General features: G+C 39.1%; 1 protein-coding gene across 1 annotated transcript in view; it reads right to left on the reverse strand.

Moving 5' to 3' along the window:
* Positions 1 to 14,994, reverse strand: part of IPO11 (importin 11) — a 69,162-nt gene that overhangs the window by 53,853 nt on the left and 315 nt on the right. The window contains 7 exon segments of the mRNA XM_070736907.1: positions 787 to 835; positions 1,712 to 1,770; positions 3,004 to 3,136; positions 4,150 to 4,353; positions 7,323 to 7,395; positions 9,060 to 9,160; positions 9,910 to 10,053. Coding sequence (XP_070593008.1) covers positions 787 to 835; positions 1,712 to 1,770; positions 3,004 to 3,136; positions 4,150 to 4,353; positions 7,323 to 7,395; positions 9,060 to 9,160; positions 9,910 to 10,047 — 757 coding nt within the window. The 5' untranslated portion in view covers positions 10,048 to 10,053.

Here is a 14,994-nt window from a genome sequence, read left to right on the forward strand (position 1 = left end):
CAACTAAGCAATGCAGGTTGGGGGGACCGTGGGGGAGGGCCTTCTCTGTGGCTGCCCCAGATCTATGGAACCAACTCCCCCCCAATGTCCGTATTGCTCCCACCCTACTGGCCTTCTGAAAGCCACAAAGACCTGGCTTTGCCGGCAGGCCATGAAACTGACATCCGTCATGGCCAAATTATATTGAATGATGTGTGTGTATTGCCTGGATTGATTGAGTTATGGGTTTTTAACTGGGCTTTATAGTTTTAGATTTTCCATATTTGACTTCTTTTTTACTGTATTTGTATTTTTATATTGTTGTAAGCTGTCCTGAGTCCTTTGGGGTTGGGCAACATAGAAGTCAAATAAAATAAATAAATAAATAAACAAACAAACAAACAAACAAATTAATTAATTAATTTGCCAGGGGTGAATTTTCAGTCAAATTCAAGGTTTAGAGCTGCCATTCCTCAGATATTAATGGAAGGCAAGATACTATAAATACAAGGACATAAAATCCACTTATCTTTAACAAAACAAAAATCCAATATTTATTTTAATATATGTTAGGATCATATTTGAATTATTGTGTCTTTTTTACAACATGAAAACAAACTATTTAATTAAATGGTCTGTATATATAGCAATTGTTTCCAATAATAAAGTATCTCATTAAGAGACAGTTTAACAAGACGTTTCAAAATATTCTAAAAAGATTTGCTAAAAACTCAAATCTTTGAAATCAACAGGATGATACCCAAAATGCATGCACAGAATTATATCCCAAAGTCTTAAAATACTTACTGCATTCCAAAAATTGTTTTAATCGTACAAATACTGCATGAAGAAATCCCTTGAGGAGGTAAAAACAAAAGATGCAAATTGTGTTATATTTGCTTTAAAGAATAATCGTATTTGTTGCACTAAAGCATCCAAAGCAATAGGTAAGAGAACAAGAACAGGTTAACTTGAACAAAGAAAATATACGGTAAATCATTCTTAAAATTATCACTTAGATATTGATTCTAATCATTTTTCTCCAACATAACACTTCCAAATATTTTGAATGCTACTGATTCCAATTTAGATACACTAATAAGGCAATATTGTTTTGTAGCTAATCAAACAAACTAGTAAGTCTATATCTCTTACAAATATAAGCCCATGAACTGTACATAAACTACAATCCAAATTTCTGAGTGCAGAAGCCCTTCCTAGACCATGGAAGAAGAGTGCTGTTAATCTATGGTAATAACAAATCAAGAGTCTGGTAAAACTTTTTCCAGCACATCTTGTTAAAAGCATATGTCTTTATGACCTGCAGTAGTGACTCTCATTCTATATGTAATACATCTGATGAAATTACTATGGCTCAGGAATTTGTCTTTTTAATAAATGTGTTAGTTGGAAAGGGTGCTAGTACTATACTCTTTTTTTTAAGTCCTTAATGAAATTGTTATCAAACTAATATTTTTAATTTCACAAGGAGAGAAAATTATCAACTACACAAAGAATATTGTTCCTTTCCTGGTCTACTTGTGCAGCACAATTCCTAGCACACTGTTTAAAGGCCTGAAGGATCCCTTCCTTTTCTTCTACAAACAGAAGCTCTTAAATAAGTTTGGTGTTATCATTATGCCCAAACACAACTTTAGACATCTAAGGATATACAGTATGTTACCATTTTTTGAAAATCTACTTTATTTAGAAAATATAAGCACTTACTTACCATCACTTCTATGTTTTTATGAGGTTCCACAAACCCGTGAACTGTCAACTTGCGAAGTACTGAAAAGTTAAAACAGTTTTATTCCATGCATCACAAATTATTAATTAGCCTTGTTTTATTTTTTAATACACTTTACTGAATTTCTACATGGATTAAAATATAAAGAGTCTGCGGAGAGGGGCGGCATACAAATCTAAATAAATAAATACATAAATAAATAAATAAAAAATAAATAAAAAGCAACAACAAAACATAATTTAAAAGGAAAAAATTAGGAAGGGAAAGGTCCCAAAAATAAGGAAAAAGGAAAAAATAAGAAAAGGATAACTTCTAATTTTCTTCGATATACTTACAAATATAAAATGCATTAGCCTTTTGATATAATATTCAATAGTACACAACATTTATATAAATAATAAACAATTCTAATAATCAAATCCCAATTATCAGCTTGTAATGAAGCGTTCATTATAATTGTGTCTTATTGTGAACAAGGAAAGGAAACAAGCTAGTATTCTCATTCAAACTCCAACTTCAGGTTTCCCTCTGAGAGAAGAATTTTAGCAAAACATATTGCTTATCCACATTAGGAAACATTTTAGAAGGGTAACTTTAAGGTCTGAATATGATCATCATGTAATAAACAATACTCAATATCTTCAAAGCTTTTAACATTTGTAAGGACAATTTTAGTATTGTAATTTATATACAAAGAACTAGTAAAAAAATAAAATCCATTAATCTTAATTATTCAGGAAGTTTTTAATGTTATTACAAAAAAGTATAGAATTCTTTCACAAATTTATCCACGTCTGACAACATTCAAACCACTTGAAAAAAAAAGTTATTATCATTTAAATTTATACAGATAGTCCTCAACTTATAAATGGACCAGAATTTCCATTGTGAAGCAATGTGGTTGCAAAGCAAGATAACATATGGCTGCATCGCGAAGTGACTTTAATCACAGCACTCTCCATTGCCACAGTTAACTGAGAATCATGGGTCATTAAGTGACTATCCACCAATTCAAGCCATTCTCCCCCAGCCCAACGGACTGCCTCAATACTACATTCTAACCACTGCACCATCAGGGCTCCTATTTTGAATTATTTTTGATTAACAAACAATAATTTAAGAAAAATGGAAGATGTTTTTTTAACCTGAGAGATTGAACAATTATTTAAACTAATCTCCTCCCCCAGGATAGCATGTCCTATGCTAAAGATGAAAACCTAAGACTGTATTTCACAGTGAGAGTATATTTTAAATATAACATTTTTGTCAATTACCTTTCAATGATAAGAGAGCTCTTTCTAATGAATTGCTCATAGTTGTTTCATCTCTAATATAAAACTGTTGAAGGAATGTATCTGTATGATGATTCCACAAGGAACAGGTAAAACTATAAATTCCAGAAGCTAACTGCAGAAATATAATTTTAAAACTCATATTTAAAATAAATGTAGATGCAATAGGTTTTAATAAGTTAAATATAGTTCAGTTGTTAAAAACTTAGAAAATTTAACTTAGCAATTTGATCCGTTTGTTGGGCTACACAAGCATATTTACCCAAAGCAAGTCTTATTTAGTAAGCTGTTCATTTCTTAAATAAATGTAATCAGGAGTCCAAGTTTACTAATGAGTAAAGTTAAACTGGATACAAGCATCAAAACAGCAACATGAGCTCTTACACAAAGCCTGAACGCAGGGATTGGTTTTATTCATACTGTAGTTGTCACAATTGATCTGAATCTCTCTGCCACATCACAGTATCCTTTCTCCAGGCATCCAAAAATATTTGCCAAGTTAAAATAAATCATAAAGTTAAAGTGCCAGTTAATATAAACTACCTGAACCAAGAAACCAGATTTGTCATTCCCCTCAAAAAGGAAGATTTTTAAACCAACCTAAAATCTTAATCTCAAAAATCATCATTTACTGGGTTACTGATATCTCTGGAACATATCGTGATCTCTAAATGCCACCTTTAGATGATATAAGCATCATATAAATAATAATAACTAACAAACTAAAATAAAAATGGAGTCATCCTCAGAATGACAGATTTTGTCAATGTGCCTCATCAGTTTTAAAAAATATTTTAAATTTGAAGATTTTTGCACTAGGTTTTTAATTTGTCTTGAAGAACAGAAAAAATAAGCAGCAATATGTAAAAAGTTTTTAATATGAATTATAATATGGATTACTCTTCAATTTTGAAGCAAAGCTGCTCTCACCTCACCAAAAAACATTTCCAGATTAAAATGGCTAAATGGAATTAGAAACAGAACCAGTTCAAGGTAAAAAGTAACCCCAAGGGGCCAAATCATTTTATTCCCGAGAGAGGTCTTGAACTCAAAATGATTCAACTCTTGAATTATATTCATCTTTAGCAATGAAACAATATATCCAATAAAGCAAAGTTTTATACTTACATCATAGAAAAGTTTTCTATCCGCAGCAAGCCGTTTAGATGCTAAAGTCTTTGTAACATGATAGAAGGTAAGTAAGGCTCTATGTTGGCGAAGGTCATCTTGAATTTTAACAGATTCTACAAGGATAGGAATAAGTTCTGGCCACTGTCTAGGACAATCCAGCCTAGCAACTTTTGCAATCAATACAGAAATTTGTGTGGCAATCTGGAAAGGTAGTCAAACAAAATACTCAATATTAAGCTATCAGGCATACTGAGCTATAACCAAAACAGTATCACATTTATTTAAAATTCAACAACTCTGTGTTATATATTACAGGGAAAAAAATAAAGACAGGATTAAGGCTATAAGATCTAAACAAAACAGTTAAAACAAATAGACTCAGAAAGAAAATAGTGTAGTATGGAACAATCTAACTAATTTTTCCATGCTAGTCTATACAAAATATTACTTTCTTTCTCAAAGGTTTCTCCCCAAAATAATGAATTAATTTTCCATGACTGTTGAACACAGCTGCAAGTGCATTTGAAATTATTCTATTTTTCTAAAATATTTTTGTACATCCACGTCATATATTTTCTTATATTCAGTTGGGGTGGAGGGGAGGCAGCGGTGGGCTACGAGCTGGAACGTTAAATTGTGCTTGCCGCCGCAGCTCCTAAGTTCTTGCGGGACCAGCATGATTTTGCTGCAGCAAAAGTGCACCCGTATTTTGGCCAGGTTTTACCTGCGGCTCCGTGTGTGATTTTGCTACCTTCACAGGTGCAGCAGCAAAATCGTGCTGGTCCCGCAAGAACTTACTACCCGCAGTGGCGAGCGCAATTTAGCGTTCCAGCTTGCAGCCCACCGTTGAGGGGAGGATATATAAAATGAACACTATGTAGTTAAAATATTTTCTAATGTTTACTTTGATAGTGAAATTTATGATCTACATATCAAAAATAAGAAAAAATAAGACACAATTAGAAAATATGCTGCATATGTAGTGAAAGACAGAGAAGGATAGTCTACATTTCTATGGAAAGTGTATTTGCAACAGAAAATCTACTTTTTATGAAGTCCTATTAATTTTGATGGAATTAACTTTGATGAAAGAAAATGTTACTACAATATTTTAATGAGCAGTTTCTTTGTGTGTGTGTATATATGTGTGGGGGTGGTGATATGGGTGTCCCCCCGCCCCAAAAAAATATAGGACTGGTATAGTTGGTGAAAGTTTCAAGATGTTCATATTTTTCAAATAGAATTATAATTTTTTTGCACCAAATCCCTGAAAACTTCCTTCCAGTCAATGGTCTGGATGATTAAACATAAAACAATTACATGATTAAACATAAAGCAATTTCCTTGCCCATCTTTTTCAAAATAAAGCCCTACTATGAGTATTTTTAAAAAACACAAAATTTTCAATATACAGTGATCCCCCGCTCGTTGCGAGGGTTCCGTTCCAGGACCCCCCGCAACGAGCGGGTTTTCGCGAAGTAGCGCTGCGGAAGTAAAAACACCATCTGCGCATGTGCAGATGGTGTTTTTACTCCCACAGCGCTAGCGAGGAGCCGAAGATTGGGGGCGGCGCGGCTGTTTTAAAACGTCGCCGCCGGCATGGGGGGCTTCCTAGCAGCCCCCCAAACCCGGGTTGGGGGTCCGGGGGGTGCTGGCAAGCCCCCCATGCCGGCGGCGACATTTTAAAACAGCCGCGCTGCCCCCAATCTTCGGCTCCTCTCTAGCGGGCAGGCAGGCGGCGGACAAGCCGTTCGCTGGCGCTGGCTCTCGGCGCTTTCGAGCTGAGTCCTGGAGCGAATTCGCTTCAGGACTCAGCTCGAAAGCGCCGAGAGCCAGCGCCAGCGAACGGCTTGTCCCCGCTGGCTCTCGGCGCTTTCGAGCTGAGTCCTGGAGCGAATTCGCCTCAGGACTCAACTCGAAAGCGCCGAGAGCCAGCGCCAGCGAACGGCTTGTCCCCGCTGGCTCTCGGCGCTTTCGAGCTGAGTCCTGGAGCGAATTCGCTTCAGGACTCAGCTCGAAAGCGCCGAGAGCCAGCGCCAGCGAACGGCTTGTCCCCGCTGGCTCTCGGCGCTTTCGAGCTGAGTCCTGGAGCGAATTCGCTTCAGGACTCAGCTCGAAAGCGCCGAGAGCCAGCGCCAGCGAACGGCTTGTCCCCGCTGGCTCTCGGCGCTTTCGAGCTGAGTCCTGGAGCGAATTCGCTTCAGGACTCAGCTCGAAAGCGCCGAGAATGAACGGCGTGGGCGGGCGAAGGGCGGGCGGCAGCGAGGAGTTTGCGTGGGCGGTGGGGAAACTCCTTGCTGATGCCCGCTGCTCACCCTCCCGCCAGCAAGAGGGGGAAGACCCAGGGAAGCCGCCCAGCAGCTGATCTGCCGGGCCCCATCTACGCATGCGTGCCCATAGAAAAAAAGGGCACGCATGCGTAGATGGTGTTTTGACTTCCGGGTTCAAAAATCGCAAATTACCCTGTTCGCAATGGTTGGGGACGCAATAACCGGGGGATCACTGTACTATAAATACAGAGTGAAAAGTGGAGGCACACTTTCATGCTAGTGATTTTTTGTGTGTGCTAACAATAATTTTTAAGGTGTCACAAGATTATTATTTTGAGATTGAAATGGTTATACTCAAAATTTCTTGCATATTTCATAGCATCTTCTCAGAACAGCTAATTCCAAAACGGCCAAAGAATTCTGAGTAGGGCTCTGTAGACCCTTATCTACTGTGATCATCGTTTTAGAAAAAAAACATAAAGGAAAAACCTGAATAAAAGTCTAAATTGTTCATAACGATTAAAAATTGTTCATGCTTTTACAAAGAAAAATTCAAGAGCAAAACCAAGGAATTAATTAATTAAATAAATCTGAAATCATCAAAGTCCTTTATAACAATGGTCACAAATGAAGGCAAATGGTCACTTTACTGATGTCACATTTTAATTACAAAAGTGCATATGCAACTACCTTTATTCCTGGGCTCCTTGCCACAGCCCAGATGATTACAGATTATATACTCTCTAGAAATGACACATAAACCTTTTTAAAATAAATGTACATTGTGATTTGACTTTAGTTGACATGTAAGATCGAACCCATTTAATTTAAAAATATTTTTCCACAAAACTATAGTTTCAAAAAAGCATCAATAGATCCAATTTTCATACAATAACTAACCTGATTAACTGGTTCATTGAAATTAGCAATAAGTCCTGCACGCAGAGTAGATTTCTCTTCTTCTGACAGAGCACTGTTTATTGGAAAATTAAAGCCTATATTAGAAATGACCGTGCAAACTTTATAGTGAAGTTTCTATGATCAGCAAGAATAATAAAATACTATAGAATATTTTACAGTAATATTGAAATTTATAGTTAATATTGAAAGTTACAGATAATATTTTAACTATAAAATACAATCCTCATTCAATGACTGTTCAAAATTGTGATGGTGGTGAACTAGGGAGGGAGGGAGGGCTTACAACTTTCTTTATATAACACATTTATGTAAGAGTGTTTAGGAGGATATTAGGACCCAAATATATAAATTCAAGAGATTTAATCAACTTTTGCTGATTATGTTCCAAATAAATGCAAAGAATAGTGGTTGAAAATCTTAAATTTTAACAATAGTTAAAGGAAATCTGATTAAAAGTTCCATTACTAAAACATTACTAAAAACTATTTGCTCTTTCTTGTCTGTATGATTTATTAACAGTTTCATATAATTTGAAAACAAGATAACAGGTATCACTTAGTGTATGTTATTGAAAAAACAGATTTCCCTTCTAGCTTATATTTCTCAGAATTTCACCCAACTATTATATTTGTGAAATATTTTCCGACTTGTCACTTTTTAGCAATGAGAACATTTGTTCAACTGACAAAAGGCATAACAAGATAAAAAATAGTGAAAAAAAGAATTGATATTACAAATATAAATGGGGACAATGTGTTTCTAATGTGCTTTAAACATAAATTTAAGTGAATATTAAAAATGATTAAGTTCTTTCATAAAATGCATGTGTTGCAACACTGACATCTACAGGATACAAGAAATTAGATTCAATGGTAGTCTTATTATTTAATTTAGTCTGTTTGCTGGATGTAGGGATCCAGAGTGTGGCAAAAAAACCCAAACACTTATTCCTTTCTGTTTATATATATGGAGATAGATGATACTGAAAATACCTACTAACATATTAAAATAGCCTTGGAGATCTAAGAAAGATGCTCAGAGCTTGGAGCTCAATGAGTCTTCTGATCTTTCTTCTCATTGAAAAAAAGAAGACTAAGTCAACCACTAATTGCAGGATCCAATCTGAGTCGGCCACTGGGACAAGAAGTTTGTTCTTCCAAGTTTTCAGACTCGTGCAAGAGTACATCCTCAGGGAATTTCTTAATCTGCAGGATGTGAGCACTCAGCTGTTCTCACATCCTGGAGATTGAGAAGTTCTTTAAGGATGGGCTCCAACATGAGTCTGAAAGCTTGGAAGAACAAACTTCCAACTTCTGACTGACTCAGATTGGATCCTGCAACATTATCCCAGGATACATATACTTGCCTTCATTCATGAATGCTCCAACACTGGAAGTTTTTAAGAGAATGTTGGATAACCATCTGTCTGAAACCTCCTGCCTAGGTAGGGGGTTGGACTAAAAGACTTCCAAGGTCCCTTCCAATTCTGTTGTTGTTGTTGTTGTTGTTGTTGTTGTTGTTATTGTTGTTGTTGTTGTTGTTATTATTATTATTATTATCATGTACTGAGTACATAAATTATGTTGAAGGTAGAAATTTGGTTTCTGAAATCATGGTTATCTGAGTAATGGATTGCTGGCACTGCTTGCCTCAAGTCAGGAAATTATTTTTAAAAGTACAACTGCAGAGAATAATAATAATAAAGGTATTCCTTACTGTACTGCCATTCGTCTCCAATAGCGGTCAATTCCATTTTTGAAGTATAGAACAGCCAACCACCTCACATTTATATCCAAACTGTGGTTAGTGAATATGTTCTGTAACAAACAGAGTTTAGTGTAACGGTAATATAATATATATGGTGTGCTTTAGTTGTTGTACCAAGCTGCAAGAATTTACATTCCCAAATTTTGTGGTAGTGGATGATGTACATAGAGAATTGTAGAGTTTAGAAAATACTATAATTGCTGGCCTAATAAATATTTAGCATAGACTTAAAATTCACATTACTGAATAATGTTCTGACTTTGATCCCCAAGAAAATGTTGACATACGCTACAAAAGGCACAAACATCTGTCTGTAAATCTTAGAGCATCTCTCTTTTCCCTGAACTATTAGAAAATTACTGGAGGAACACTTAATATTGCTGCTTTAAATAGTTGCAGAGGAATTATATGTTCAAAAAATATTTCCATTTTGAGAAGGCCCAAAAATCAGCTGGACCTAAGCTCACAGGCCCACCGATATGGTTCTGCATGCCACTTGTGGTGCACATGCCATAGGTTCGCCATCACGGCCATAACCTATTGCTGCCTGTTTGCAGTTGATAATTGGGAGGCGGATAATCAGTTGATTGTGCCAATCAGGCTCTGCATTGTCTGCTGCAAGGAGGCAAATTGCTGGGAAGGAGAAGCCAAAGGCTGGGGTGGCTGGGTGGGGGAGGTGTGTTTTATACTCTGAAAAATATAGTATATATTCCTTATAGGAAAATAGAAAAAATAGTAAATAAAAAAGATGATTATTAAGAGGTACTTGAATAAATGTAATTGCATTCTTTTAACTTACCAATAAAACTGAATAGAAACCTGGTTGTGTCTCCCACTGTTTCAGTTGTTCTTCTGCTGGCTTTAATATAGAAGTATCTTGACTAGTAGCTTGGGTCAAGACTTGAAGAACAATGTTACTGGCACTATGGAGATCCATGAAAATCTATCCAAAACATTTTTAAATGCATTATTAGCTTTCTTAAGAGATCCTATTGCTTCTTTTGTACTGATTTAAGTATTTACTAAATGAGAATTAGGGACATTCAAATTTACATTTTTTTAAAAAAAAACCTACAACAATTATTAGCAATTAAACTCATAAAAAGGTACAGATCAGAATAAAGATTTTTCATATTTCATTACATAACATAGTATTGAAAATATTGTATTTGGCCATATATAATGGCCAAAATATTGTATTTGGCCATATATAATGCAGTGCAATCTGATATAAGATAAATGAACCCCAGGTTAAAAACTTTATCCATTCTTCCAATACTCTATCATGCTCACGCAATAGGCATCAGTGACTTCAAATACTGAAAATATCAACACGTGTAACTGTAATTATAATGGTTACTCATTAAATAAATACAATTTTAAGTTATGCTCAAGGTCCAGCAAAAACATAGTACTGATTTGTTTTGTTCATTAACAGTCCCCATCACTGTTCCCTGTAAGCTGCGCACGTGCGTGCGCGCTCCAAAATACCCCCGCGCGCACCTTTTTCCTCGGGCGCACAGTCCCCATCCCCCTGCCAGCCCGCGGGGGGGGGGGGGCGGGCAGGGAGGCGCGGGCAGTAGAAGGGAGCCGCGGCCACACCTGCCTCTCCATGGTGCCTCCGGCGCCCTCGCGCTCCTGGCCTCTCGGCCCTGCCCCCCACCCGCCCGGCCTCTCTTTCTCCTCCGCTGCAAGAGAGGGGGGAGGGGCAGGCGTTCTCCGGAGGCTGGCGGGCGCGCGGGCCGGCGTGCGCTCTTCCCATCTCCCTGCCTGCGCGCCCGCCCGGAACATTCAAAGTAAGAGCGAAGGGTTTTCTTATTTTGAATGTTCCGGGTGGGTGGGCTGGCAGGGAGATTTGGGGAGCGCGCGCCGGCTGCCCCCCGAACACCTGGCCGCCCGCCCACCACTCGCTGCCCGCTCCGCCTCTCTTTCTCCTCCGCTGCAACACGGCGCCCGGCCACACTCTGCCTCCCAGGAGCCCGGCCGACTTTTGGAGCCGTTTTGTTTTCAGCCGGGCGGAGGCGGCGCACGGAGGCGAAGACACGGTGCCCGGCCACGCTCCGCCTCCCGGGAGCCCAGCTGAAAACAAAACGGCTCCAAAAGTCGACTGGGCTCCCAAGAGGCGGAGCTTGGCCGGGCGCCGTGTCTTCGCCTCAGCGCGCCGCCTCCGCCCGGCCGAAAACAAAACGGCTCCAAAAGTCGGCCGGGCTCCCGGGAGGCGGTGCGCGGCTACTTCCTCTTCGCTGCAGAGCCACACGGAGGCGAAGACACGGCGCCCGGCCACACTCTGCCTCCCAGGAGCCCGGCCGACTTTTGGAGCCGTTTTGTTTTCGGCCGGGCGGAGGCGGCGCGCGGAGGCGAAGACACGGTGCCCGGCCACGCTCCACCTCCCGGGAGCCCAGCTGAAAACAAAACGGCTCCAAAAGTCGGCCGGGCTCCCGGGAGGCGGAGCTTGGCCGGGCGCCGTGTCTTCGCCTCTGCATGCCGCCTCCGCCTGGCCGAAAACAAAACGGCTCCAAAAGTCGGCCGGGCTCCCGGGAGGCGGTGCGTGGCTGCTTCCTCTTCACTGCAGAGCCGCCGGGCAGAGGCGAAGACAACGGCGCCCTCCACTCTCTCTCCATCTCTCTCTCTCTCTCTTTCTCTCTCTGTTGCCGGCGTGGTGAACGAGAGAGAAAGAGAGAGAGAGAGAAAGGAGGGGAGAGAGAATGAGAAAGAAAGCGAGAAAGCAAGCAAGAGAGAAAGACAGGGAAAGAAAGCAAGAGAGGGGGGAAGGAGGGGGAGGGAAAGACATAGAGGGAGGGAAGGAGGGAGAGAGAAAGAACAAAAAAGAGAGGAATGAAGGAAGAGAGAAAGGAAGAGGGATGGAGAGAGAGGGAATGAAAGATGAAGGAAGGGAGAGAGAAAGGGGGAGGGAGAGATAGAAAGGAGGGAGAAGCGGGTAGTTAGGGAGAGGGAAAAGGAAGGGCTTGGAGAAAGGGGGAAAGAAAGATAGAAAGGAAAGAGGAAGGGAGAGATAGAAAGGAAAGAGGGAGGGAGAGATAGAAAGGAAAGAGGGAGGGGAAGATAGAAAGAAAAGAGGGAGGGAGAGATAGAAAGGAAAGTGGGAGGGAGGAAAGAGGGAGGAAGACATAGAAAGGATAGAATTATGGATGCAAGAACTTGCTCATGTGTGATAGCGCACGGCCACACTTACTTACTTACTTACTTACTTACTTACTTACTTACTTACTTACTTACTTACTTACTTACTTTATTTATTTATACTTATATGCCGCCCAGTACCAAAGGGACTGCCGCTCAGACACTATACTTTTCCACTCACCCCGAAAAAAAATTAGAGGGAACACTGGTCCCCATGCCAACAAGCTCTTACGACAAATGTGATAAATGATATAAAATAACTAGTTAATAGTTGAAAATATATGGAAAAAATTGAAATATTTTTAAAAGAGTGGGCATTAATGCAATATTTTCACAAAACAGAAATAATGTAAGACCAATTACTCATTGGGCATAATCATCCAAGAACAACTTGCAGTAATCAAATTTTAAAAATATATAATTCAATCTAAAAACAGGAAGTAAACAAAACCTTCCTATTAAAGCGCTGACTTAATAAAAGGCACATATAGTTAAACTTTCTAAAAATGTATGTAAACGTTTATGCATGCTTACACTGCAAGTAGAAGGAAGATTGATTTTTATAATAAATTGAAATAGTATGTGAAAGAAAACCTGAATAATAAATATGACGCTATATTGACTCTATCTTGCATTTTGCTAATTTTCAGACTGCAGTCTTTTTTTCCTAAAACAACACTAAACTTAAAAGCAACAACTCGTAAGAATATTAACTTATGATTAATAGACTAGGAGGCCAAGTCAATTCAAGAGTCACTTTAGCTCAATGTCTTGTCTCTCTAAAAGGCCAACCAAATGTCTATGAAGTACCTGAAAGTTGGAGACAGGGACATACCCTTTTTTCATCATTACTGCTCTTAGGCAGATATTTGGAGTCTTGCTTCCCTAGGTTGATGGCAACATTGACAGAGCTCCCCTTCATGCATTTATATAATCCTCTTTTTAAATGACCCAAGTTAGTGGCCGTCGCCAGTTTTAGCAATGAATTCTACAAGTTAATTACATGTTGGGCAAAGAAGTTGTCTATGTTAAATGTCATTGCATTTAGTTTATTAGATGGCTGGAAACCAACTTCATTAGAAGTGCCAATGTAACTCATTCACAGCTAGTTTTGTGAGATTAAAAATTAGAGCAGTTCATATTTGGTCTTTGTATTGAGAAGACTTACTGAGCCTTCTAAAAATAACACCTTTCCGAAACTCAATAGCAGCTGAACATGGAAACATCAGAAGGGGAGAGAAAAAGAACAGATGGATAAGAGGAATTTGTGATAATGCAAATTAACAGTTTTATATATTCTCAGGTACTGTGTATCTGAGTGCACAAGGATAGATCCCCAATCATCACACTTTAAAGCAGTGTCTTCTCTCAATAAGTAATAATTGTCCCACTAATGGCTTATATCAGTGATCTAAATGTACGCTAGGCAAGTCCATTTACATTTCTTCTTGGTGGCACTTCTGCACGCACATGAAAAAAGTGATATGAAGTTGTTTCAATGCCACAAAGATCTTCTGTTTCCCATTAATCTCATTCCTTTTCATGTGCTGTTTGTTTAGTGCAGAGATCCCCAAACCTGGCAAATTTAAGACTTGGATGGGTATCAAGAGTACTTTCTGCAGAGTTGTTTCTACTGTTGGAAAATATGTAATTCAGCATACTTTTAAAGAATAAGTGAAAGGTTGAAAATATACTATACTAAAATATGCTTACTGTACTAAATTGTGCTGTACAAAAAGAGCAGAATCCATAAGCCTCACCCATAATCATTCTGCATAATTACATTTTTCTCTTTAAAAGATTACATTTTTATGTCATTCCAAAATATGGAAGCCTGCTTGCTGGTTTGAGTCTCCTAAACTTAAAAGAGTTGCCAACATCCGATGACATGTCACCAACGTCATACAATGGATATGGCACAAGAAGAAATTTAAGAGAAGAGACTTGGGGCTCATAAGAATGAATTATTTAAATGAAGTTACTTGACTAAGAGGAACCCTATTGCAATTGCCTTCTCCTTTACAACTCAAAGTTCATGAATTCCTCCTTTTAATAAATCAGGTGCAACCTCGGAGGAAATAATTTTGTATACCGTGTATTATGTTATGAGCTGCCCCGAGTCCTCGGAGAGGGGTGGTGCAGAAATCCAATTAATAAAATAAATAAAATAAATGCTACTGAGAAAACAGTTCTGCCAGCGACAACCTTTCTTCGCATTCTAGCAGAAGCGACACCTTTGTGGGTGTCACACTTTGGCAAGAGTCCAGTCATAGGACGGTGACATGTTTGCTAGCCAAGGCTTCGGGCATGAGAAAAAAAAGAGCATGGTTAGGCAAAGGGGGGAGGGGAGGAGCACAGTGGTTAGACTGCAGCCCTGCAGGCTACTTCAGCTAACTGCTAGCTGTAGAGTTCAGTAGTTCAAATCTCACCACCGAGGCCGACTCAGCCTTCCATCCTTCCAAGGTGGGTAAAATGAGGACCCAGATTGTTGGGGACAATAGGCTGATTCTGTAAACCGCTTAGAGCAGCGTTTCCCAACCTTGGCAACTTGAAGATATTTGGACTTTAACTCCCAGAATTCCCCAGCCAGCATGCGCTGGCTGGGGAATTCTAGGAGTTGAAGTCCAAATATCTTCAAGTTGCCAAGGTTGGGAAACACTGGCTTAGAGAGGGCTGTAAAAGCACTATGGAGCGGTAAATAAGTCTACATGCTATTGCTAAAGCATCTCCTAATGAGAAAATA

The sequence above is a fragment of the Erythrolamprus reginae genome, chromosome 2 (assembly GCF_031021105.1).
Source record: "Erythrolamprus reginae isolate rEryReg1 chromosome 2, rEryReg1.hap1, whole genome shotgun sequence".
In the NCBI taxonomy this organism is placed as follows: domain Eukaryota; kingdom Metazoa; phylum Chordata; class Lepidosauria; order Squamata; family Dipsadidae; genus Erythrolamprus; species Erythrolamprus reginae.